Source organism: Pituophis catenifer, unplaced genomic scaffold, assembly GCF_029215685.1.
Source record: "Pituophis catenifer annectens isolate HBS135680 unplaced genomic scaffold, rPitCat1.0.hap2 SCAF_10, whole genome shotgun sequence".
Classification (NCBI taxonomy): Eukaryota; Metazoa; Chordata; class Lepidosauria; order Squamata; family Colubridae; genus Pituophis; species Pituophis catenifer.
Window position 1 is genome coordinate 349594 of NW_027256890.1, and position 20097 is coordinate 369690.

The 20097-nt window shown below is 42.9% G+C and overlaps 1 protein-coding gene across 1 annotated transcript; it reads left to right on the forward strand.

The window, feature by feature from the left end:
* The first annotated feature begins 308 nt into the window (after nucleotides 1-308).
* LOC139321945 (solute carrier family 2, facilitated glucose transporter member 11-like) lies at nucleotides 309-18189 on the forward strand. The gene is made up of 12 exons (XM_070950895.1): nucleotides 309-332; nucleotides 3581-3679; nucleotides 3921-4081; nucleotides 4323-4447; nucleotides 4831-4960; nucleotides 10560-10708; nucleotides 14837-15024; nucleotides 15331-15441; nucleotides 15695-15796; nucleotides 16076-16151; nucleotides 17645-17772; nucleotides 17983-18189. The coding sequence occupies exons 1-12, from the start codon at nucleotides 309-311 to the stop codon at nucleotides 18187-18189; spliced, it is 1500 nt and encodes a 499-aa protein (XP_070806996.1).
* Nucleotides 18190-20097: the final 1908 nt, after the last annotated feature.

A 20097-nucleotide genomic window follows, 5' to 3' on the forward strand; every position in this document is an offset into this window, starting at 1 on the left:
AAATTTATATAATCTGATGGCAGCAGAGGCCAAATATTTCCAAAATCTGTGGGTGTTAACAGAAGCTAGGCAGTGTCTGATCCTTTAATTGGTCATTGTATCTACTGGTGGGTTATTTATTTAACCCAAAAGCTCCAACTTTGCAGAGAAAGCAAAATTAATAGATTAAGTAGAAACCTGCATGGTAAAGTTTAACTTTAATTAAATGGGGCCAACTGCTAATTTCTGCAGTAAGAGACTTCTTTGAGAGCAGCCCATGTGCCTTCCAGTTACAGGAAATTAGTTCCTGCTCACTCCTTAGCTAAGAGATGGCTAGCTTCCTCTCCGATCTGGTGAGTACTGGGCTACCTGTCATTTACCACCACCACCCCATACCCAGACACATCCAGAGAAGAAAAACTCTGGGTGCCGAAACTCACTGGGAGTCTCCTTGCTCCCAGCTATAGCTCCTTGCTATTCAGTTGATAGCCCACCTTTCCTTTAGGATTTGTGAAGGGAATTACCAGGGACACTGGTAATTCCAGAGTGAGTGAGAGAGGGAGGGAGGCATTCCCTCCCCAAACACCTACCACTTTTTGGAAGCTCTGCCCCAATTTCCAGGGAAGGGGGAGTGCCGTAAAAGAAGCACAGGAGAGGATGCTGAGCGCCAGCTGGAGCTGGGGAGAAGGCTTGGGATGGGAGTAGTCTAAAAGATAAGAGGTGGGATTCAGTGATAGGGTTCCTCATTGCGCTGGAACATTATGGCATTTTGTGTTCCGAGTACACATGTCTGTCAAGAGGTGAATCCCAGTTAAATTCAAAATTCAACATTAAATTCAAGTACAGTGACTGTGAGGCTGCCCCATAAGCAGGAGGTGAGTGGACATATTCTCGGTCTCTAGGTGATGCAGTACCTCTGCTTTTTATCATGCATGATCATTAAATACTGTGCTAATGGCATGGCCTGAGTTCTCCCTCCTGTCCTGGATTGCCAGTAGTCTAAAATAATAATAATAAATAATAATAATTTTATTTCTATACCGCCCTTCTCCCGAAGGACTCAGGGCGGTGTACAGCCAATTTAAAAACACAAGACACAACAATAATTAAAAATTAAAATAATTAAATAGATTTGGCCGATTTAAAACCCCCAAAATTAAAATACCCCAATTTAAAATTATTATATTGACAGCCCTGCCTGGCGGAACAACAGGGTCTAAAAGACAAGAGGTGGGATTCTTCCTTGGAGAGGGCCACTTCTGCCAGGTCCCTTGGGGCAATGCCAGAGTTGAGCCTTCTTTTGGCTTCAGCTGCAAAAAAACTCTTCACCTAATGCCAGAAGCTTTTAAATATACCTAGAGTAGTCTTCAACAGGCTGTTTTACGTTGTTTTCAACTTGTCTTTAATTAGCTGGCCTGTTTTAAAGATAAAGGCACAATAGCAAGTTTATTTAAAGATGGACTTGCTATCTCAGTAAGGTTGCCAGGAGGTGAAGGGCCTGAACTCTGGGGCCAGAGATTAGAGCAGAAGTAGCTTGCGGGGGTGGGGGGGGACGGCAGTGAGAGAGGGTGAGTCATTGCCCCCCCCCCCGACCTCAAGGCAAGGTGCCACAGACTGCCTGAAAAGCATGGACGGAAGAAAGGGCAGCCTGCCTCGAGTGCCTCTTCTGACTAACTCCAGGGCATCCTTCTGTAGCTTCATGTTCAGATCCAGCTTGAAAATAAATTGTGGAAACAAAAACATTTTATGGGAAGGACAGGTCCATGTTAGGTGGGAGGAAGAGGGGGGGCAGCGGCACTTGAATCGGCTTAGTACTTTTTCTCTAAAATGTTCTACATCAAAGACAGAATATAAAGTCAGAAACAGCAACAACTGGTATGTTCTTTCTTTTTTATCATTCAACAGTCATTAAGAAGGAAGACTTGGCCATTAGATAATTCCTGATTTGATGGCTATACCAAAGACATCAAGAAATGGAGCAATGGGATGGGGGGGGGGCTGGGAGAAGCCATCAGCAGGGAGGGAAGGGGGCAGGGGGAGGAATTGTGCTGGTGGGTTCCAGAATAGAAGGATGCCCAAATCAACCTTCTCCTTCAGAGCCCCATTTCAAGCCCAAGATACAGGCCAAATTCAAAGAGTTGGTCCGGAGAAAGTCTCTCCAACTCTGAACATCTGCTGGAACCCAAAAGCTTATCCAAGGAGACAATAAATAGTTTTGCTAAGAAATTCTGTGTGCTTGTACCTTTGCTTTCGTGCATTCTCTTTTCTCAATAAACTCCCTTTTCATATTTAAACTTTATTAGTTTAATGCAGAGTTTCCATTAAAACATCCCTTATGTGCAGAATTAGAGTTACCTAGCTACTCATTAATCAGAGTCTGATAGCATCCTCTCAGACTAACATGTTTGATTAAAAGGCAAGCAACACAATATCATTAATAGGAGAAGGGCAAGCACACCTCCTTGTTTCACCCCTTTAGAGATATTGAAGTTATCTGTCAGGTATACCATGCAAGACTGGTGGCCCACAGGATGGATGCGTCATGTGCAGGCCATACACCCCCAAGCTCCACGAAGGGAAAAAAACACTGTGATACATCATGTGATGGCAATGTGACGCGGCGAGTTTGACACTCATGCCTAGAGTAAATCTAATCTGAATTTGATTATTTGTATATAATGCCATGATTAAATCAATTACTTTTTTTTCAAATTCAACCATCTAAGTTAATCTACAGCTTGTTTCTATTGGTAGGATCAAAAGCTGCATGAATTAGTCACAAAGGAAATAATTTTCTATTGTCATGCTATTTATGAAATGATCCAATATAAAACCATGGTCAACTGTGGAGAATCCCTGCCTGTGACTCTGCAAACACATTGTTATCAATGAGCCAGACCTTTAATTTATTGACTAGATGTTTTGCATAAATATTGCCCCTGACATTAATCAGGCTAATTGGTTTATATTTTTTTGCATATTGAGAACACTATGCCTGTGTTGCAGCCCTGGAGAAGTTGACCAGAGGAGTTACAAGTTTAACCAAAATAGACTTTCACCAAACAGTATGTCTCTTTAAAAAACTGACTCTCTGATCTTGGCTTTGTCTTTAGACACAGATCCAAGAGGTGATAATATCCCTGGAGATGATTCTCTTCTGGGGGGGAGGGGGGCTTGCCTGAGGGCAAAGCCAGGATAGGGACTTGACAGGGGACCAGGGTGTTACATCACTAAGATGTACATTCATTGGAGAATTAGCAGGAATGGGATAGGAAGCAAACTAACTAGTATAAAAATTCTCCCATTTCTTCTTTAGAAAGCTCTAGTTTTTACCCCAACTGAAGTTTACCACTTCTCTCCTTTCTTCCTAAGTTCTGTGACAACCCATGAGGAGTAACTTCTTTGGTTTACCTTGCCAAATTCCTAGCCATACAATGTGCTGTTCTACATTCTAGGCAGTAATCCAGCCTTATGGATGCCCTTCCCCTCTCTCAAATTGTGTGCACGGGTGTGAGAGAGGGAGGGGGTGACTTTGAGGATACAGCTTTGGTAGGAAACGGGTGTCCAATGCTAGAAGCCTTAACTTCTTTTCTCTTTCCAGATTCAATACCGGGGACTATTTCAAATGATCCTCGTGCTGGGAATCGGGGGCAGTTTTCCTTATGGGTTTCACATTTCTGTAATAAACTATCCCTCCCTGGTAAGTGATAGTAGCCCTTCTTTTCTATGGGCATTTCCTTCAGTTCGAACTTTGAACTGAAGGAAATGCAGTTGATGCTTTAGCCAGGGGCAGAGAAGGTTCACCATCTTGGAGTTCCAGGACCTGTGGTGCCCAGTGTGGTGGGGTGGCTGGGACGTTGTGCTGGGGTGGCTGATAGGTAAACTCATGGGGAAAAGTGAAAAAAATCATTGTAAAATGAATGCGTTTTCTTTATCCACAGCATATTAAAAAATTCATTAATGAGACCTGGCTGGAACGACATGGCTCACCACTGCCTCAAGAGAATGTTATCTTGTTATGGTCCTTCATAGTATCCAGTTACGGGATTGGAGGTCTCGTAGGGAGTGTCTGTTGTGGATACCTCACCACAAAATATAGAAAGTAACTTCTTCACTAGTTAGATCTGTCTATAGTATGGCCCTTATTTGTTATCTCCAAGTATCAAATGTTCAAAATGTTTGAAACTCTATATTGATTGTAGCCCTTTGGCACCCTGTTCAGGGTGTTCACATGGTACCCTCAAACTAAAAGTCAAGATGACGGACACAATGCTGCCCTCCATTGTGCTTTGCTGAGAAACCCCTGAAATGCATCTCCCTCACTGCCTCCTCTTCTGTTGCAGAAAGAAGTGTCAGATGTTCACCAACCTGATCATGCTGACTGCTGCCCTGTTCATGGGTTTCAGCAAGATGGCCAAATCTTTTGAGATGATCCTCCTTGGACGCCTCCTATATGGGATTGGCATTGGTAGCTATATGGGATTGGCATTGGTAGCTATATGGGATTGGCATTGGTAGCTATATGGGATTGGCACTGGTAGCTGTTGGCTGTCTTATAACTGTGAGCAAGTCTATTGACTCAGCACGGGCAAAGTTCTGCTGTGATCGAATGTTCTAGAGGAGAGGCTGATTCAAGAGTGGTTAACTCAGAGCCCTCCTTGGCACAGGCCTCTCCCTCTCTCTTTCTCCCCTTCATATTCGCCTAGTGTCATTGTATTCCTTCTCACTCAGCTACCCATAACTCAGTAATGCCTCTCTGCAATATAAGATGGTTTTAATGACATGACATCTTAGATGACATGCTGGCCAATTTTTCAATACTCTTCTTTGTAACCCTTTTCCTTTCTGAAGGATTTTCTTTCAATATACATCCTCAATATGTGGGAGAAATTTCGCCAAAGAAGTTGCGGGGATTTACAAATGCAACAGTCGCTGTTTTTCTGACATTAGGCAAAGTTGCAGGACAAATCATTGGTCTTGGGTAAGTCCCTTTCCAAAACACACTCAGTGAAAGTCATTTAAATCACCAGATGTCTGAAGTGAACACTTAATTTAAGCTTTAATTTAAAAAAAGTTTTCATTTCTGTTGAAACTGGAGCATTTGGCTTTGAACCTGAAGTTGTGAAAATATTATGATATGAATATTAACTTGATAATTGCTGTGCAATAGAAATCTGATCAACCATCTTTTTTCCTCTAAAAATAAATAATACACATACAGACAAAGAGCCTTGGTGGTACAGGGGTTTAAAGCACCCTGTTATTAAGCTTATTAAGACCAGCTGCCTGCAATTACTGCAGGGTTCGAATCTCGCCAAGGCTCAAGGTTGACTCAGCCTTCCATCCTTTCTAAGGTAGGTGAAATGAGGACCCAGTTGTGGGGGCAATAAGCTGACTTTGTATAAATATACAAAAGGATGAAGGCTATTGCTGAGCACATTGTAAGCCGCCCTGAGTCTTCGGAGAAGGGCGGCATATAAATCAAATTAAAAAAAAAACAAAAAAAACAGATGAGGCAAAAATATTTTGAATGTTATAATAAACTCAGGAACATAAATTGTAGAATCTCAAGTTTCCCATTTTCTTGGATGCAATTTCATTCCACAGAATTTCAAATAGGCCAAACAATGTGATCTTGTATTGCATACAATAAGAGTGATTTTCCAGTGGAAAGGAAAACCTCAAATCTTATTCCCATCTTTTAAAATAGAATAGAATTCTTTATTGGCCAAGTATGACTGGACATACAAGGAATTTGTCTTGGTGCATACACTCTCAGTGTACATAAAAGAAAAGATACGTTTGTCAAGAATCTTAACATGACCATTAACAACACTTAATGATAGTCATAGGAAACAAATAAGCAATCAAATCATATTAAGAAAGTCAATATAAATCGTAAGGATACCAACAACCAGTACAATCATGCAGTCATAAGTGGGAGGAGATAGGTGATAGGAATGATAAGAAGATTAATAGTAATGCAGACTTAATAACTAGTTTTGACAGTGTTGAGGGAATTATTTGTTCAGCAGAGTGATGGCATTTGGAAAAAAATATTCTTGTGTTTAGTTGTTCTGGTGTGCAGTGCTCTATAGCGGCGTTTTGGGGGTAGTTTATGTCCAGGATGCGAGGGGTCTGTAAATATTTTCACAGCCCTTTTTTTGACTCGTGCAGTATACAGGTCCTCAATGGAAGGCACGTTGGTAGCAATTGTTTTTTCTGCAGTTCTAATTATCCTCTAAACTCTCTGTCTGTCTTGTTGGGTTGCAGAACCAAACCAGACAGTTATAGAGGTGCAGATGACAGACTCAATAATTCCTCTGTAGAGGAATTATTAAATTCCAGCAGCTCCTTGGGCAGTTTGAGCTTTCCGAGTTGGCGCAGAAAGAACATTCTTTTTATATATATAAAAGTTTTTTATTTTGTAAACAAACATACAATACATAATCAATCATTCAGGGTATCATCTGAGTACATCTTTTGTGTCTTCTTCCTACTCCTCCACTATTTATCATATCTTAATATTATCATTTCATTTATTACAACATTTCTCCCACATTTCTTGCTTTTCTATTAATACATTTATCTATTTCAGAAAGAACATTCTTTGTTGTGCTTTTTTGATGACGTTTTTGATGTTAGGCGTCCATTTTAGGTCTTTAGAACCTAGAAATTTGAAGGTCTCTACTGTTGATACTGTGTTGTCTAGTATTGTAAGAGGTGGTAGTGTGGGAGGGTTTCTCCTAAAGTCCACTACCATCTCTACGGTTTTGAGTGCGTTCAGTTCCAGATTGTTCTGGTCTCACGAGGCTAGTTGTTCAACCTCCCATCTGTATGTGGATTCATCATTGTCTCGAATGAGACCGATCACTGTTGTGTAATCTGCGAACTTCAGTAGTTTAACAGATGAGATTCAGTCACTGGTATTGTTGTGACTCCGGCTCCCGAGCCTGTCCTCACGGAGGAAGATGACTCTGAAAGTGATGGGGAGGAACTGACAAGGCCTCCCTCTCCAGGACCCTCCTTTCTGGCAACGCCCCAGGTTCCAGCTGAAGGCCAGGAGGAAGGCATGTCGTAGCACCCACTAATAGGGAGTGATGAAGATCAATCTTGGATTGATCCCAGGCAGCATCGGAGGGAGAGACGTGCGCAGCAAAGGAAGAGGTGTGTGTTCTGTCCCCGTCTCACACATGTACACAAACAGATAGGGGTTAAATAAAACTGGCAGACAACAAATTCTTTTGATAAGAGGCTTGGCAGCAACCCAGTAGCTGCTTACCAAGAACTTTACTCATAGAGGGAGGGGGTGTTCCTCCAACAGATAAACCCAAACAAGATACACACAGTTCAAGAATTGTCAAGTGCAGTCCGTATTAAATCCAAGGCAGATAACGTTGTTTCAAAGATACAATGTGACTCCTAGTAGTTTGTTTTGTCCATCACAGAGTCTGAATGGCCACCTCACCCCTTTTATGCCCTGTGGGGTGTGGTCCAGTGACTCAGCTTAATCTCTGGCATGCCTCCTTTTCTGCTGCGTGCACCTGTCTCTCCGACGCTGGCGTGGATCCAGCCAAGACTTATCTCCGTCACTGTCCGACTGTGAGGAGATACCTGGCTCCTGGCCAATCTCTTCTCCTACGGGAGACACCTGAGGCATTGCCAGAGAGGAAGGTCCTGGAGAGGGAGGCCTGGCCAACTCCTCTCCTTCATGTTCGGAGCCTTCTCCCTCCGATAAGTCGGCCTCGGGGGTCGGACTCACAACAGCGTGGAAGGGCCAGAGATTGCTGAGTCTCTGAGCTATGCTCCACAGGGGATAAAAGTGGGTGGGGTTGCTCTGCAGGCTCTGTGATGGACAAAAACTGCATATCGTGAGCTTCGGATGGGATATCTTTCGGAATTAAGGCTTGGACTTTGTGAATGATTTCTGACTACTCTTTTGTGCCTTGTGAATTCTTGGTTGCCCCAGCAACGGACTACAAATACGCTGACTCCTGTTTCTAGAGGTGATAAGAAACTTGGCAGGCATTTGGAAAGTAGATGCCAGCACTTTTATCTGCCAAAGGATTCAGGTCGGCTTGTAAAAATAAATTACTGGTAGATGTCTTTTGCTCATGTGTCTGCCTATGTGAGGTGGGGGACAGAACAGGTATATAGAGAGAAGTGGAGAGAGCACACAGCCTGTGCAGGTATCTAATATGATTCTGCTTAGCTTCACCTGCTGCTTCCTGTTTGTTAGAAAGCTTATGATCTACTTACAAGTGTGTTCAGGTACCGCTAGCTGGTTTAGCTTAGTTAGAAGAATGCCTGGAATGATGGTATTGAATGCTGAACTAAAGTCTACAAAGAGGACCCTTGCGTAGATCTTTGGAGATTCAAGATGTTGTAGGATGTAGTGCAGAGCCATATTAACAGCATCATCTGTTGATCTATTTCCTCGGTATGCAAATTGCAGGAGGTCTAACAGCGGATCCATGATGGTTTTCAAGTGGGACAGCACTAGCCTTTCAAAGGTTTTCGTAACTACAGATGTTAGAGCAACTGGTCTGTAGTTGTTCAGTTCGTTGATGGTGGGCTTCTTTGGCACTGAGATGATAGTAGACCGTTTGAAGCAAGAAGGAACATAGCACATCTCTAGCGATTTATTAAAGATACAGGTGAAGATGGGGGCCAATTGGTCAGCACAGACTTTTAAGCAAGAAGGAGTTATCTTGTCTAGGCCTGGAGTTTTTCCTGGCTTTTGTCTGTGAAATAGGTCTTGCACTTCCTTTTCTGTGATCACTAGGGGTTAGGAACCCAATGGGATGGGGTCAGTTGTAGGAAGTTTGGCTGTTGTTGGTGTGTCTGAGATGGGGGTTGTGGAGATAGGTGGCTTAGTTTCCTTTCAAACCTGCAGTAAAACACATTCAGGTCATCTGCCAGTTGTTGATTTCCTTCAGCCTGGGAAGGAGGTTTGCCATAACCAGTGATACTTTTAAGAGTTTTCCACATGTTTGCTGGTTCATTTGTTGAGAACTGATTCTTTTTTTTTATTATTATTCATTTTATATTTTAAATTACTAACATTACAAACAACATATACAATATTTCATCCTGTGCTATACATAAGAAAGGAAGATTTGGTTCTTCGGATATATCCTCATGATCGCCAAAATCCACGTTCTCGGGGTACAAGTACCGAAGCATCCAATTTTCCCAGCGCATAGTCCACAAATGGTTTCCAAATTTTCCAGAAAATATCTTCTTTATAGTCACCATTTCTAATTTTAATATCACATGTCATTTTATCATTTAAAGCTAATTTCCACATTTCACAATACTATTCTTCTATTCTAAAATTCACATCTAATTTCCAATATCTGGCTATTATAATTCTACCCATTATAATCATAATTCTAATCAATTCTTTCTCATATTTTGTTGGTTCTATTTCCTTAATTATCAACAGTAATATAGTTTCTGGTCTCAATGTTATTGCTTTCCCCATCATTTCAAATATCATTTCCTCCAATTGTTGCCAAAACTTTTTAACTTTATCACATTTGTACCACATAAGTCCCTAATTCCATGTCACATCTCCAACATTGTTTACTAATTTTTTTATCCATCAATGACAATCTTAATGGAGTCAAATACCATTTCCAAACAACCTTTTAATTATGCTCTTTAATCCTTACAGATAAAGTCTTCATAATTCTACTGATTCTTTAGCTTTTCAGAGTAGCTTCTTTTTACTACTCTGATCTCCTTTTTGATTTCCCTTGTTAATACATTTCTGGCCTGATTGTACAGCATTTTATCACCTTTTCTGTAGGCTTCCTCTTTGGAATGACGTAGCTGCTTAAGTTTAGCTGTGAACCAAGGTTTGTTGTTACTGTATATTCGCAAGTTCCTGGTTGGTATATGTAAATAGCACAATAAAAATATTACCTTCACTTTGACTGATAATTAGACAGATTATTTGCTATTTAAACAAATCTGGATTATCTATTTCAGTTTAAATTTAAAATTTAAATGCTATTCAGTCCTTGGAGGAGGGATTTTCTTCCATCTTTGCTTGGTGAAGAAGGGGAGAAGATTGCAAAATTTCCCCACATCTTATCCATGCTGGGTGGTGCCATGGCTCAGTGGTTAAGACATTGGGCTTGTCAGCTGGAAAGCCAGCAGCCCAGATATGAGACCCAAGCTCCATATGGTAGGATGAGTAGATAAATAGTGGGAAGATGACAGTGCTCCGTGACATCATGTTGGCCACATGACCATGGAAATGACAGTGCTGGTTCAATGCTTAGCGCATTGTAAGCCACCCTGAGTCTCCGGAGAAGGGCGGCATATAAATCAAATTAAATTTAAAAAAAAATGGCATTGAAATGGAGATGAGAACCATCCATTGTAGTCATCAATGATTAGCAAAGTAAAATCTGCAAGAGGATTCCATTATCCCTACTGAGTGACCTTGACTCTGCAGAGACTCACAAAGTGTGATGAATACTGTAGTGAGCAAATCAAGTCTGGTGGAGAAATGCCAAAGCCGCCTCTCTGCTGGTACAGTACAAATTACGTTCTTCCTTTTTCCGCAGGGAAATTTTGGGCTCAGAGTCTTTGTGGCCACTGCTGTTGGCTTTTAGTGGGCTCACAGCGACAATCCAATTGGTGACACTCCCATGCTTTCCTGACTCCCCACCATACCTTCTGATACAGAAAGGCAACGAAGAGGCCTTCCTGAAAGGTAGGAGAATCCTCCTTCTCCAGCCAAAAGGGGAACAGGACTGGAATATGCTGTAACACTTGAAAGCTTGTCAGGTCCAGCAGTCCTCTGCCTTGGAGACAAGCAGGATCGTTAACGCAGCTGGGGAGAGAGGAGGGTGGGGGATCTTCTCTTACAAAGAGAGGAAGTGGGAAGGGAACATCAAACTCTCCTGCCTGGTACCTGGGAGAGCAGCCACCAAGGAAACCTGAGAGAATTATGCTTTTCCATCACCATGCCAATGCTCCAGAACTGAAAATTAGTTAAAAAGTGATGGAATTAAAATGCCAGTTGAAAATAAATTAAGTTTCACCACAGAAACTTAATGGGTTACTCCAACAATCAAATAGCATTAGACACTTCGAGGTCAATACAGTATAACTAAGGAATATATAGAAAGCATAAGGAAAGTCCTGAAATCCATGCTTAATGGTGGAAATACTATTAAAACCATCAACACTTGAATTAGCCCACTTTTTCAATCATTATATCCTAAACACAAAGTGAACTAGAAGCACTAGATCAAAAGCTTGGCAAATTGGCCATCAACCATGCACTAGAGTCATGTGGTAACCTTGATAGATACAGAATAGAATATATAATAACAGAGTTGGAAGAGACTTTGGAGATCTTCTAGTCCAACCCACTGCATAAACCGAAGACCCTATACTGTTCTGGACAAATGGCTGGACAAATCTCTTCTTCAAAACCTCCAGTGATAGAGCACCCACAACTTCTGGAGGGAAGCTGGTTAATTGTTCTGACTGTCAGGAAAGTTCTAGGCTGGATCTCTTCTTGATAAATTTCTATCCACTACTTCATATCCTGCCTCTCAGGTGCTTTGGAGAATAGGTTGGCTCCCTCTTCGTTGTATCCCATGGTGAAAGGTACACTAAAGGTAGCCAAAATATATGAAATGACCTAATAAAGGAAGTATTGAAAAGCAATGAAACCAAGGGAGTAGGTAAGAACAAGCAGCTGATGATAAATCTAGCACTTGTGCTTATTGGACAATCCCATGGTTACAAAGGCTGCATTGGTCCAGCCGTCCCTGGATCCGGCAATATTGGCCAACTACCGTCCTGTCTCCAACCTTCGCTTTATGGCGAAGGTTGTTGAGAGTGTGGTCGCGCGACAGTTCCCACAATTCCTGGAGGAAACATCTTATCTAGATCCGTTCCAGTCGGGTTTCAGGTCTGGGCACAGCACGGAAACGGCATTGGTCACGTTGGTTGTTGATTTCTGGAGAGCTCGGGACAGGGGTTGCTCCTCTGTTCTGGTCCTGTTAGATCTCTCAGTGGCTTTTGATACCATTGACCATGGTATCATGCTGCACCGGCTGGAAGAGTTGGGGGTGGGAGGCACCGTGTTGCGGTGGTTCTCCTCCTTTCTCTCCGACCGGTCGCAGTTTGTGTTGGCAGGGGGGCAGAGGTCGACCTCGAGGCCTCTCATCTGTGGAGTGCCGCAGGGATCGGTCCTCTCGCCCCTTCTGTTCAACATTTATGTAAAGCCGCTGGGCGAGATCATCCGTGGCTTCGGGGTGAGATACCACCAGTACGCTGATGACACCCAGCTGTACATCTCCACCCCAGGCCACCCCAATAATGCCCTTGAAGTGATGTCCCAGTGCCTGGAGGCTGTGCGGATCTGGATGGGGAGGAACAGGCTCAAGCTCAACCCTTCCAAGACTGAGTGGCTGTGGCTCCTGGCATCCCGATATAGTCAGTTGACTCCATCACTGACTATTGGGGGCGAGTCTTTGGCCCCCACAGAAAGGGCTCGCAATCTGGGAGTCCTCCTGGATAGGCAGCTGTCCTTGGAGGAACATCTGACAGCTGTAACCAGGGGGACCTTTTGTCAGGTTCGCCTGATTCGCCAGTTGCGGCCCTTTCTTGATCGGGATTCCCTGTGCACAGTCACTCATGCCCTCGTCACCTCTCGCCTTGACTACTGCAACGCTCTCTACATGAGGCTCCCCTTGAAGAGCACCCGGAGGCTCCAACTGGTCCAGAATGCAGCAGCGCGGGTAGTGATGGGAGCAGCATGGTGCTCCCATGTAACACCGCTCCTGCGCGAACTGCACTGGCTCCCAGTGGTCTTCCGGGTGCGCTTCAAGGTGCTGGTTATCACCTTTAAAGCACTCCATGGCATAGGGCCTAGCTATCTTCGAGACCGCCTGCTGCTACCAACGACCTCCCATCGTCCCATGCGCTCCCACAGAGAGGGCCTCCTCAGGGTGCCATCAGCCAATCAATGCAGGCTGGTGACCCCCAGGGGGAGGGCCTTCTCTGTGGGGGCACCTACCCTCTGGAATCAGTTGCCCCCAGAAATAAGGAGAATCCAAGACCTTAGTGCCTTCCACCGTGCCCTTAAAACCCACTTTTTCCAGCAAGCCGGGCTGGCTTAAGAAGAAATTTTAAATGTTTTAATTGGTTTGTATTTTTAATTTTGGGCCAAATTTATATATATTTTAATTGTTTTTAATATTTGTATTTCATGTTTTTTAATTCTGGCTGTACACCGCCCTGAGTCCTCAGGGAGAAGGGCGGTATATAAATTTAAAATAAAATAAAAAATAAATAAAATTGGTTACCAGTTTCTTCTCAAGTGTAATTCAACTGAGAGTCCAGGATGGAAGCAACTTGGGAGGCAGAAGGGAAATGGAAGTATGAAAGAACTGGCCCAAGCAAGAATGAAAATAGAAGGGAATAATGAAATAAGAAATACACCTTGATAGAGGCAGGTAGTTTGACTTGGTACACAATTACAGATTCAATAGGAAAGGAATATTAAATTTGTGATCTAATTTTTTGCAAGGAGGCGGCATGTCAAGTAGAAATCCAAACTTACGGTAATTGCCTGTTTGTAAACTGGGATCAGATTGATGATGGTTGTCTGCATATCCTTTGTAAACCTCTTTAGCTATCTTAAATTGATCTTGCAAAACTTAATAAATCATCACTAATTCTTAAAAGTTCTACACTGAATTTGACGAAGGGGCTTGGGAAAATGAGAACCAAGGACACCATACTTAGTAGGGAAGAGAGACATACAAATTGTTGTCTGATGTGCACTGTTATATGCATATTCTGCAATTGATAAATGTTCCACCCAATTATCTTGCTGAAAATTTAGAAAACAAGGTAGATGTCATTCTAATATCGTTCAGATGTTATACAGTCTTAAGCATAAGGATTCTTGTGCCACTGTTCTTGCAAATCCATCAAGTCATCAGATGTGTTGATGGCTGCAACTATTTCCAGTAGAATGATGCTTTTAAGTCAACATGATCGACTTAATTATATTCAGGTTTCCAAGACAAAGTGCCAGCTTGCTTATTATGGTTACTTGGAATGTAAAACTTGGAAATCAAATGGAGAGAAAACCAGGGTTTATCTAAGCTTCCTTGGTTAGGTTTATGAGTGGATTGCAGGTACTCCAAATAGACAGTTTGCAATTCTACAGTATGCCAGGCTCCTTTGATATGATGACACTATATTTTGAAAGTGACTCTGATGGCTAAAGCTCCTTATCCTAAATAGTATACAGTAGTTAGTATACAGTAGTTAGTTGGGCTTACTTTCCTTGAGAAACAGGCACAAGAGTAAGCCTGAAGAACAGTTCCAACAACAACATCCTGTCTCCCCTAGGAAAGTTCTCAAAGGATTCCAGAGGCATAGGTTCAGTTCAGAGGCAAAAGAAGCATATTGCCTCAAATGCCTTTTGCGCCTTTTGGTCAGATTCAAGGTCAGATCAGGATCAGGCAAGAAAGGGTCTCCCACCTCAAAAAATACTTATGACTAGCTTTGCTGGCAGGCCTTGGATAACTAATTAATGAAGAAAGAGTGTGCTTCATACTCTTTACTGTTTTACTGTTTTTACAGTATTGTAAGAATTTTTTACAATATTGTATTCTGATTTTGTATAAACTTAGAACAGCTGGCAATAACTTATCAATCTTAGACATAAATATTAACTCATAACTTTGCCCCATCTCCATAATAGATTCATGGATGGATTATCCATATCTCAATCTGAAGGGTGATCTAGGGTCACCCAAGTGGGCAAAGGGATACAAGGGAGCTATCATGCGTGTCCTTCTTTCCACAGCCATCAAACAGCTCTGGGGTGAGGGGGACCATCAAGCCGAGATTGATGACATCAAGAGGGAAAAGGCAGCCATGTCTTGCACGAAAAGTCTCCGAGTCCTAGAGGTGCTGAAGGCCCAATCACTGCGCTGGCAGCTGTATGTGATGATCACCGTCATGAGCACCCTGCAGCTGTGTGGCATCAATGCAGTTGAGTCTTTGCTCAAAGGAATCCCACAACTGCTGCTGTCCTCTGTCACTGTTGGCAGAGAGTAACACAACCTGTGGCTCAGCCCATCACAAAACCCAGGTTGGCAAGATCATAGCACCATTTAAGAAAAGAAAATGTTTTATTTGGCGCAGGCTGAGTTGGACATTAATCTCCCCTACTTAAAATGAGGTATTATTAACTGGACCCAAAACCCCTTTTCTAAAAAACAAACAAACTTCCCCTTCTCTCCTTTTCCTTCCCTTCCAAAAACACTGCCTATCTTCTCATTTTTTGTTCTTTTTTAGATCTACTTCTACTCATTTGAAGTTTTTCGCACAGCCCAGTTTGAAGAAACCCTCATTCCATACATTGCACTGGGTGTTGGCATATGCGAGTGCTTCTCATCCATTCTGTGCGTAAGTTCAAGAGGACATGCAAGAAGGGAGGACCTTATTAAAGATGGGCAGAACCATGTCTTCTAAGTACCCCATGGGCCGGATCCGGCCCCTCGGCCTTGAGTTTGACACCCCTGGTCTAGAAGACCTCCAAGGTCCCTTACAGTATAACAGTGTTATACTGTTAATTAATAGATTTTGGAGAATAATTGATAGCATTCCCACATTTAGCCCATCAAAATGTATTTTCTCTTTATTTCCTTCTGCATTTTAGAGTTCTCTAATTGAGCGTTTTGGGCGGAAACCTCTACTCTGGGGAGGATATGCTGCCATGGTGCTTGTGCTGGCTGCGCTCACAGTAACCCTTTCATTCCAAGTAAGGGAGGTATTTTAGTGTTTTTTTTCCTGGAAAAAGTAGAAGTGGAAGTCTGCTTCTCGCAATGGTGAGATATAACAAAATGAAAATGAGGTGGATGGCAAAATGAAGATCATTCAGATATGCTTTGTGGGCATATTTCAAGAGCCCCATTCTAGACCAGGAGGGCCAAATGTCCCCTTAACCCAATTTGACACCTCAAATTTCCAACTGCCCTAGCAATAATGAGGAATCAGAGTGTGGTTGCTGTTATGTTTAAAGGAGCCTTTTTCATTCTAGCATCGCTTCTTTTGGATGCACTACTTGAGTGTCGTTTTCATTTTCCTCTTTGTCATCTTCTATGGAATTGGACCTTGTGAGTATCTCCACCCAGGACAGATTGCTGTATGGGCTTGGATGGGGAAGAACCATCTCCAATCCAAGATCTGTGGGGCTGTGGGGTTTGGGCCACCCAAATCTGGAGATATTACATCTTTGATCTTGAATGGAATTGCACTCCCTTCAGATGTGGAGCACAATTTGGGGATATTCCTGGATTCACAGTTCCAGCTCAAAAAGAGGTGGTAGCTATAGCCAGAAAGGCCTTTACACAGTTTCATCTGATGTGCTAGTTGTGCCCTTTCCTAGATCCAGGGGCGTTTGATAGTCACTCATGCCTTGGATCACCTTTCAACTTGACTATTGCAATGCAGTCTACATTGGGCTGCCCTTGAAGACCCTCTGGAAGTTCCAACTGGTCCAGAATACAGTGGCACAGACAGCGACGAGCATGCTTCAATACACCTATGTAACTGCTCTGCTAATCCTAACCTAATTCTGATTGCCAACTTGCTTCCTAGTGCAATTCACTACTTCTAAAGCCAATATGCTGCATAGGGCTTGGTTATTGGAGGAACCGTCCGTCTCCCACAGTATCTGTACAGCTATTTTGATCTGTTGGCACACTCCATGTTCCTTCAATTAAACATTAATCAAGACCACAGAATCACACCTTCTCTGTAGCAATCCTGGCCCTCTGGAATGAGGCTCTCCTTGAGATCCAGAAGGCCTACACTCTATTTAGAGGAGCCATGAACCTGGTGCTTCACCCAGATCTTTGGCAAGGAAGAGTGGGATAAGCAGATTGCTTACAGCAGAGTTATAAGGTCCTTGACCACAAGCTCCATTTATTTATTAGTCAAATCTGTATGCCAGTTAACTCCCAGTGATGAAGCCGCCCACAGAAGGGAAATTACAATAAAATCAATTAAAGGAGGGAACAAAAAAAATAAAAGGTAGCAATAGCACTTAGACTTATATACCGCTTCACAGTGCTTTACAACCCTCTAAGCAGTTTAGAGTCAGCTTGTTGCCCCCTACAATCTGGATCCTCATTTTACCCACCTCAGAAGGATGGAAGGCTGAGTCAACCTTGAGCCTGGTGAGATTCGATCTGCCAAACTGCTGGCAGCCAGTGATCAGCAGAAGTAGCATGCAGTACTGCACTTTAACCACTGTATCACCGCGGCTCAAGATAGCAAGAATGATAGACTGGAAATGAAGCAAAGGTTCTGTTGTTAGGCACTCAACACCTGAGCTGAGGTGTGTCCCTTAATCCTCCCCAGACACAATAATGATTTCTGGAATGATGAGTTCCTATTAAGAGAATGCAATAAGGCTGCTCACCTGATTTTGAGGAATGAAGAGCCCAAGATGGCTTATTCTTGCTGCCCTCAGAAACGCATCTATCCTTGCCCTGTCCATCCATGGCTACAAGAAAACCTCTCTTCACTCTTCCCACAGCTGGAGGCCTCACATGAGCACTGACTGTCATATTATGCATTCTTTCTTTCTCTCCTTCTTTGCTAGCTGGTGCCACAATATCAGTTATGGTGGAAATCTTCAATCAAACATACCGTCCATCTGCCTTTGTAATTGTGGGATTTATCAACTGGATGGGGCTCTTTCTGCTTGGGATGATCTTCCCATTCATTGTGGTAGGAGTAACTTGATTTGGCCAATGCACCTGAGTCACGAAAGGACCAGATGTTATATACACACTGGTTTAACTGCACAACAATATGAAATAGACAGGGCTTGTTTAATGAACTAGATCCAGCCCTGTATTGACCTATCCTTAAATAACACTGAAGAATGCAACACTTTGTGCCTTTTTTAGGTTTTAATTTTTCTTTCTTTGTTTTCAGGAATATCTTGGTCCCTTCTGCTTTCTGATTTTTATGGGGATCCTGGCCGTTTCAAGTGTAATCATCTACTTATATCTTCCAGAAACAAAGGGAAAATCTATTCTTGAAATTACAATGGAGTTTAATAAGATGAATTATGGAAAGAAACAGGTTTTTCTCCCAGAAAATAGTTCTCCAAAGGAAACTGTACTTTGTACCAAACTTTAACTCTTGAACTGCAAAATCTTTTTTGAGAACTGTACAGCACATAAAATTTACCATTCACAACCCTAAAGCATTTGTTCTGAAATTTTGCATAGCTTCACAAAGTGCAAAATCCACCTCTACATTTGAAGAACAACATTTGATGTGTCATATTGTACCCTGGACTGCAAGCAAAGCCTGTCTCCTCAGTTTGTGTCCAGAGAGCATAATCATATTAATTGGCTACCACTTGTATAGCAGACACCCTATATCAGTAGTTCTTAAACTATTTGACCCAATTATCCCTTCTCTTTGTCTTGAAGAATGTCTTTACTCCCATAAAAAAACCATTTTACACAAATGTATCAGCAGTGATCAGGGATGCGGTGGCTCAGTGGCTAAGACGAGGTGGTAGATCAGGTCGGAAGTTCAAATCCCTAGCGCCGTGTAATAGAGTGAGCTCCTGTTACTTGTCCAAGCTTTTGCCAACATAGCAGTTCGAAAGCATGTAAAAAATGCAAGTAGAAAAAAGAGGGACCACTTTGGTGGGAAGGTAACAGTGCTCCGTGCGCCTTCGGCATTTAGTCATGCCGGTCACATGACCACGGAGACGTCTTCGGACAGCAATGGCTCTTCGGCTTAGAAACGGAAATGAGCACAGCCCCTAAAGCCGGAAATGACTAGTACGCATGGGCGGGGGAACCTTTACCTTTACCTATCAGCAGTGATAGTCCTGAATTGGCTCTTTGACTCACAAACAAGTACCATATTTTTCAGAGTATAAGACACTCCGGAGTATAAGACGCACCTTATTTTGGGGGTAGGAAATTAAGAAAAAAAAAATTCTGTTTGAGAGGCTCTCCGTTTGAGGCGGCGTTTGCAGCCTCCAAAAGGGTGGGGGCCAGTGGGTGGGCAGGGCCACATTTGGTGTATAAGATGCACCCAAATTTCCGCCCTCTTTTAGGGGCGGGGAAGTGTGTCTTATACTCCAAAAAATACAGTAATCACAAATTACTCCATTACCCAAAATGCCATTTGCCAGGAGGGGATAATAGCATTAACTATTTCTTCCCTTTTATACTGATGCACTCAAAAAATAGCATCAGCAAGGAAATTCTTTCCCCTTGGCAAGTACCGAAGGGTGAAATTGAACTGATTAAAGTACTGAGCCCACCATACTTGCTTAGGGGATAGTTTCCTTGGGGTTTTCAGGGCTTGTAAGTTCTTGTAGTCAGTCTACACTTCAAAAGGGATCTTGCTGCCTGGTGATACTTCAGACGGTTGGGCTGAGCATGTGGTATGTGGAAATCTGTGGCATGATGCCCCCCTCAAAAGTCCTCTACTCAGCCTCTCAGGCCCAGGTGGACAATAACTGAATTCTCAGAATGAGTCCCTCTTTTCTTCTCCAACAAGAGCAGCTTGTGGTGGCAGTTCATAAGAACAGACTGCCATTCAAAGATCACTAAAGGCTCTTGTGAAAGGCCCCCTTCAGATGCTTCTTAGTCAGAAAGTTGAGATTGGGGTAAGCATCTTTCTGGCATGGATCAGTGGCCTGCATGGCTGTTTTGCTGGTCTTGGTAGTAAGGAAAAAAAGAGTAAAAAAGCAGGTCAGTTTTCACAGGCCTAATGTCGAAATGTTGAGTCAGCAGCCCCACAGTGAGGTATGGAGGCCTTGGGGACTGGAGCCCCACCATGTGACACATTGCTGGTCTAGCCAATGGACAGGAGTGCAAAAGTCTGCTGTAGGACCTGCAGAGAAGTTGGAAAGGTGAGATAATTTTGTGGCACAGCAGTCAGTTCCTCTTCAGGGAGAGAATTGTTGTGGGGGCTCCTCTGGGAGAAAGGAAGGCAGGCCAGAGGGATGAGCTCTACCTAAAACCTCTGAGGAAGCTGCTAATAGGGAACCCCTGGTTTTCAGCGGGGGAATTGGGC

Excerpts from the sequence above, each read along its gene's own strand:
- LOC139321945 (XM_070950895.1), top strand. The coding sequence starts at position 309 with ATGGCTAGCTTCCTCTCCGATCTG. Across the intron at positions 4,082-4,322 it reads CTCACCACAAAATATAGAAA|AAAGAAGTGTCAGATGTTCA; the intron begins GTAACTTCTTCA and ends CTTCTGTTGCAG. Across the intron at positions 15,797-16,075 it reads CAGTAACCCTTTCATTCCAA|CATCGCTTCTTTTGGATGCA; the intron begins GTAAGGGAGGTA and ends TTTTCATTCTAG.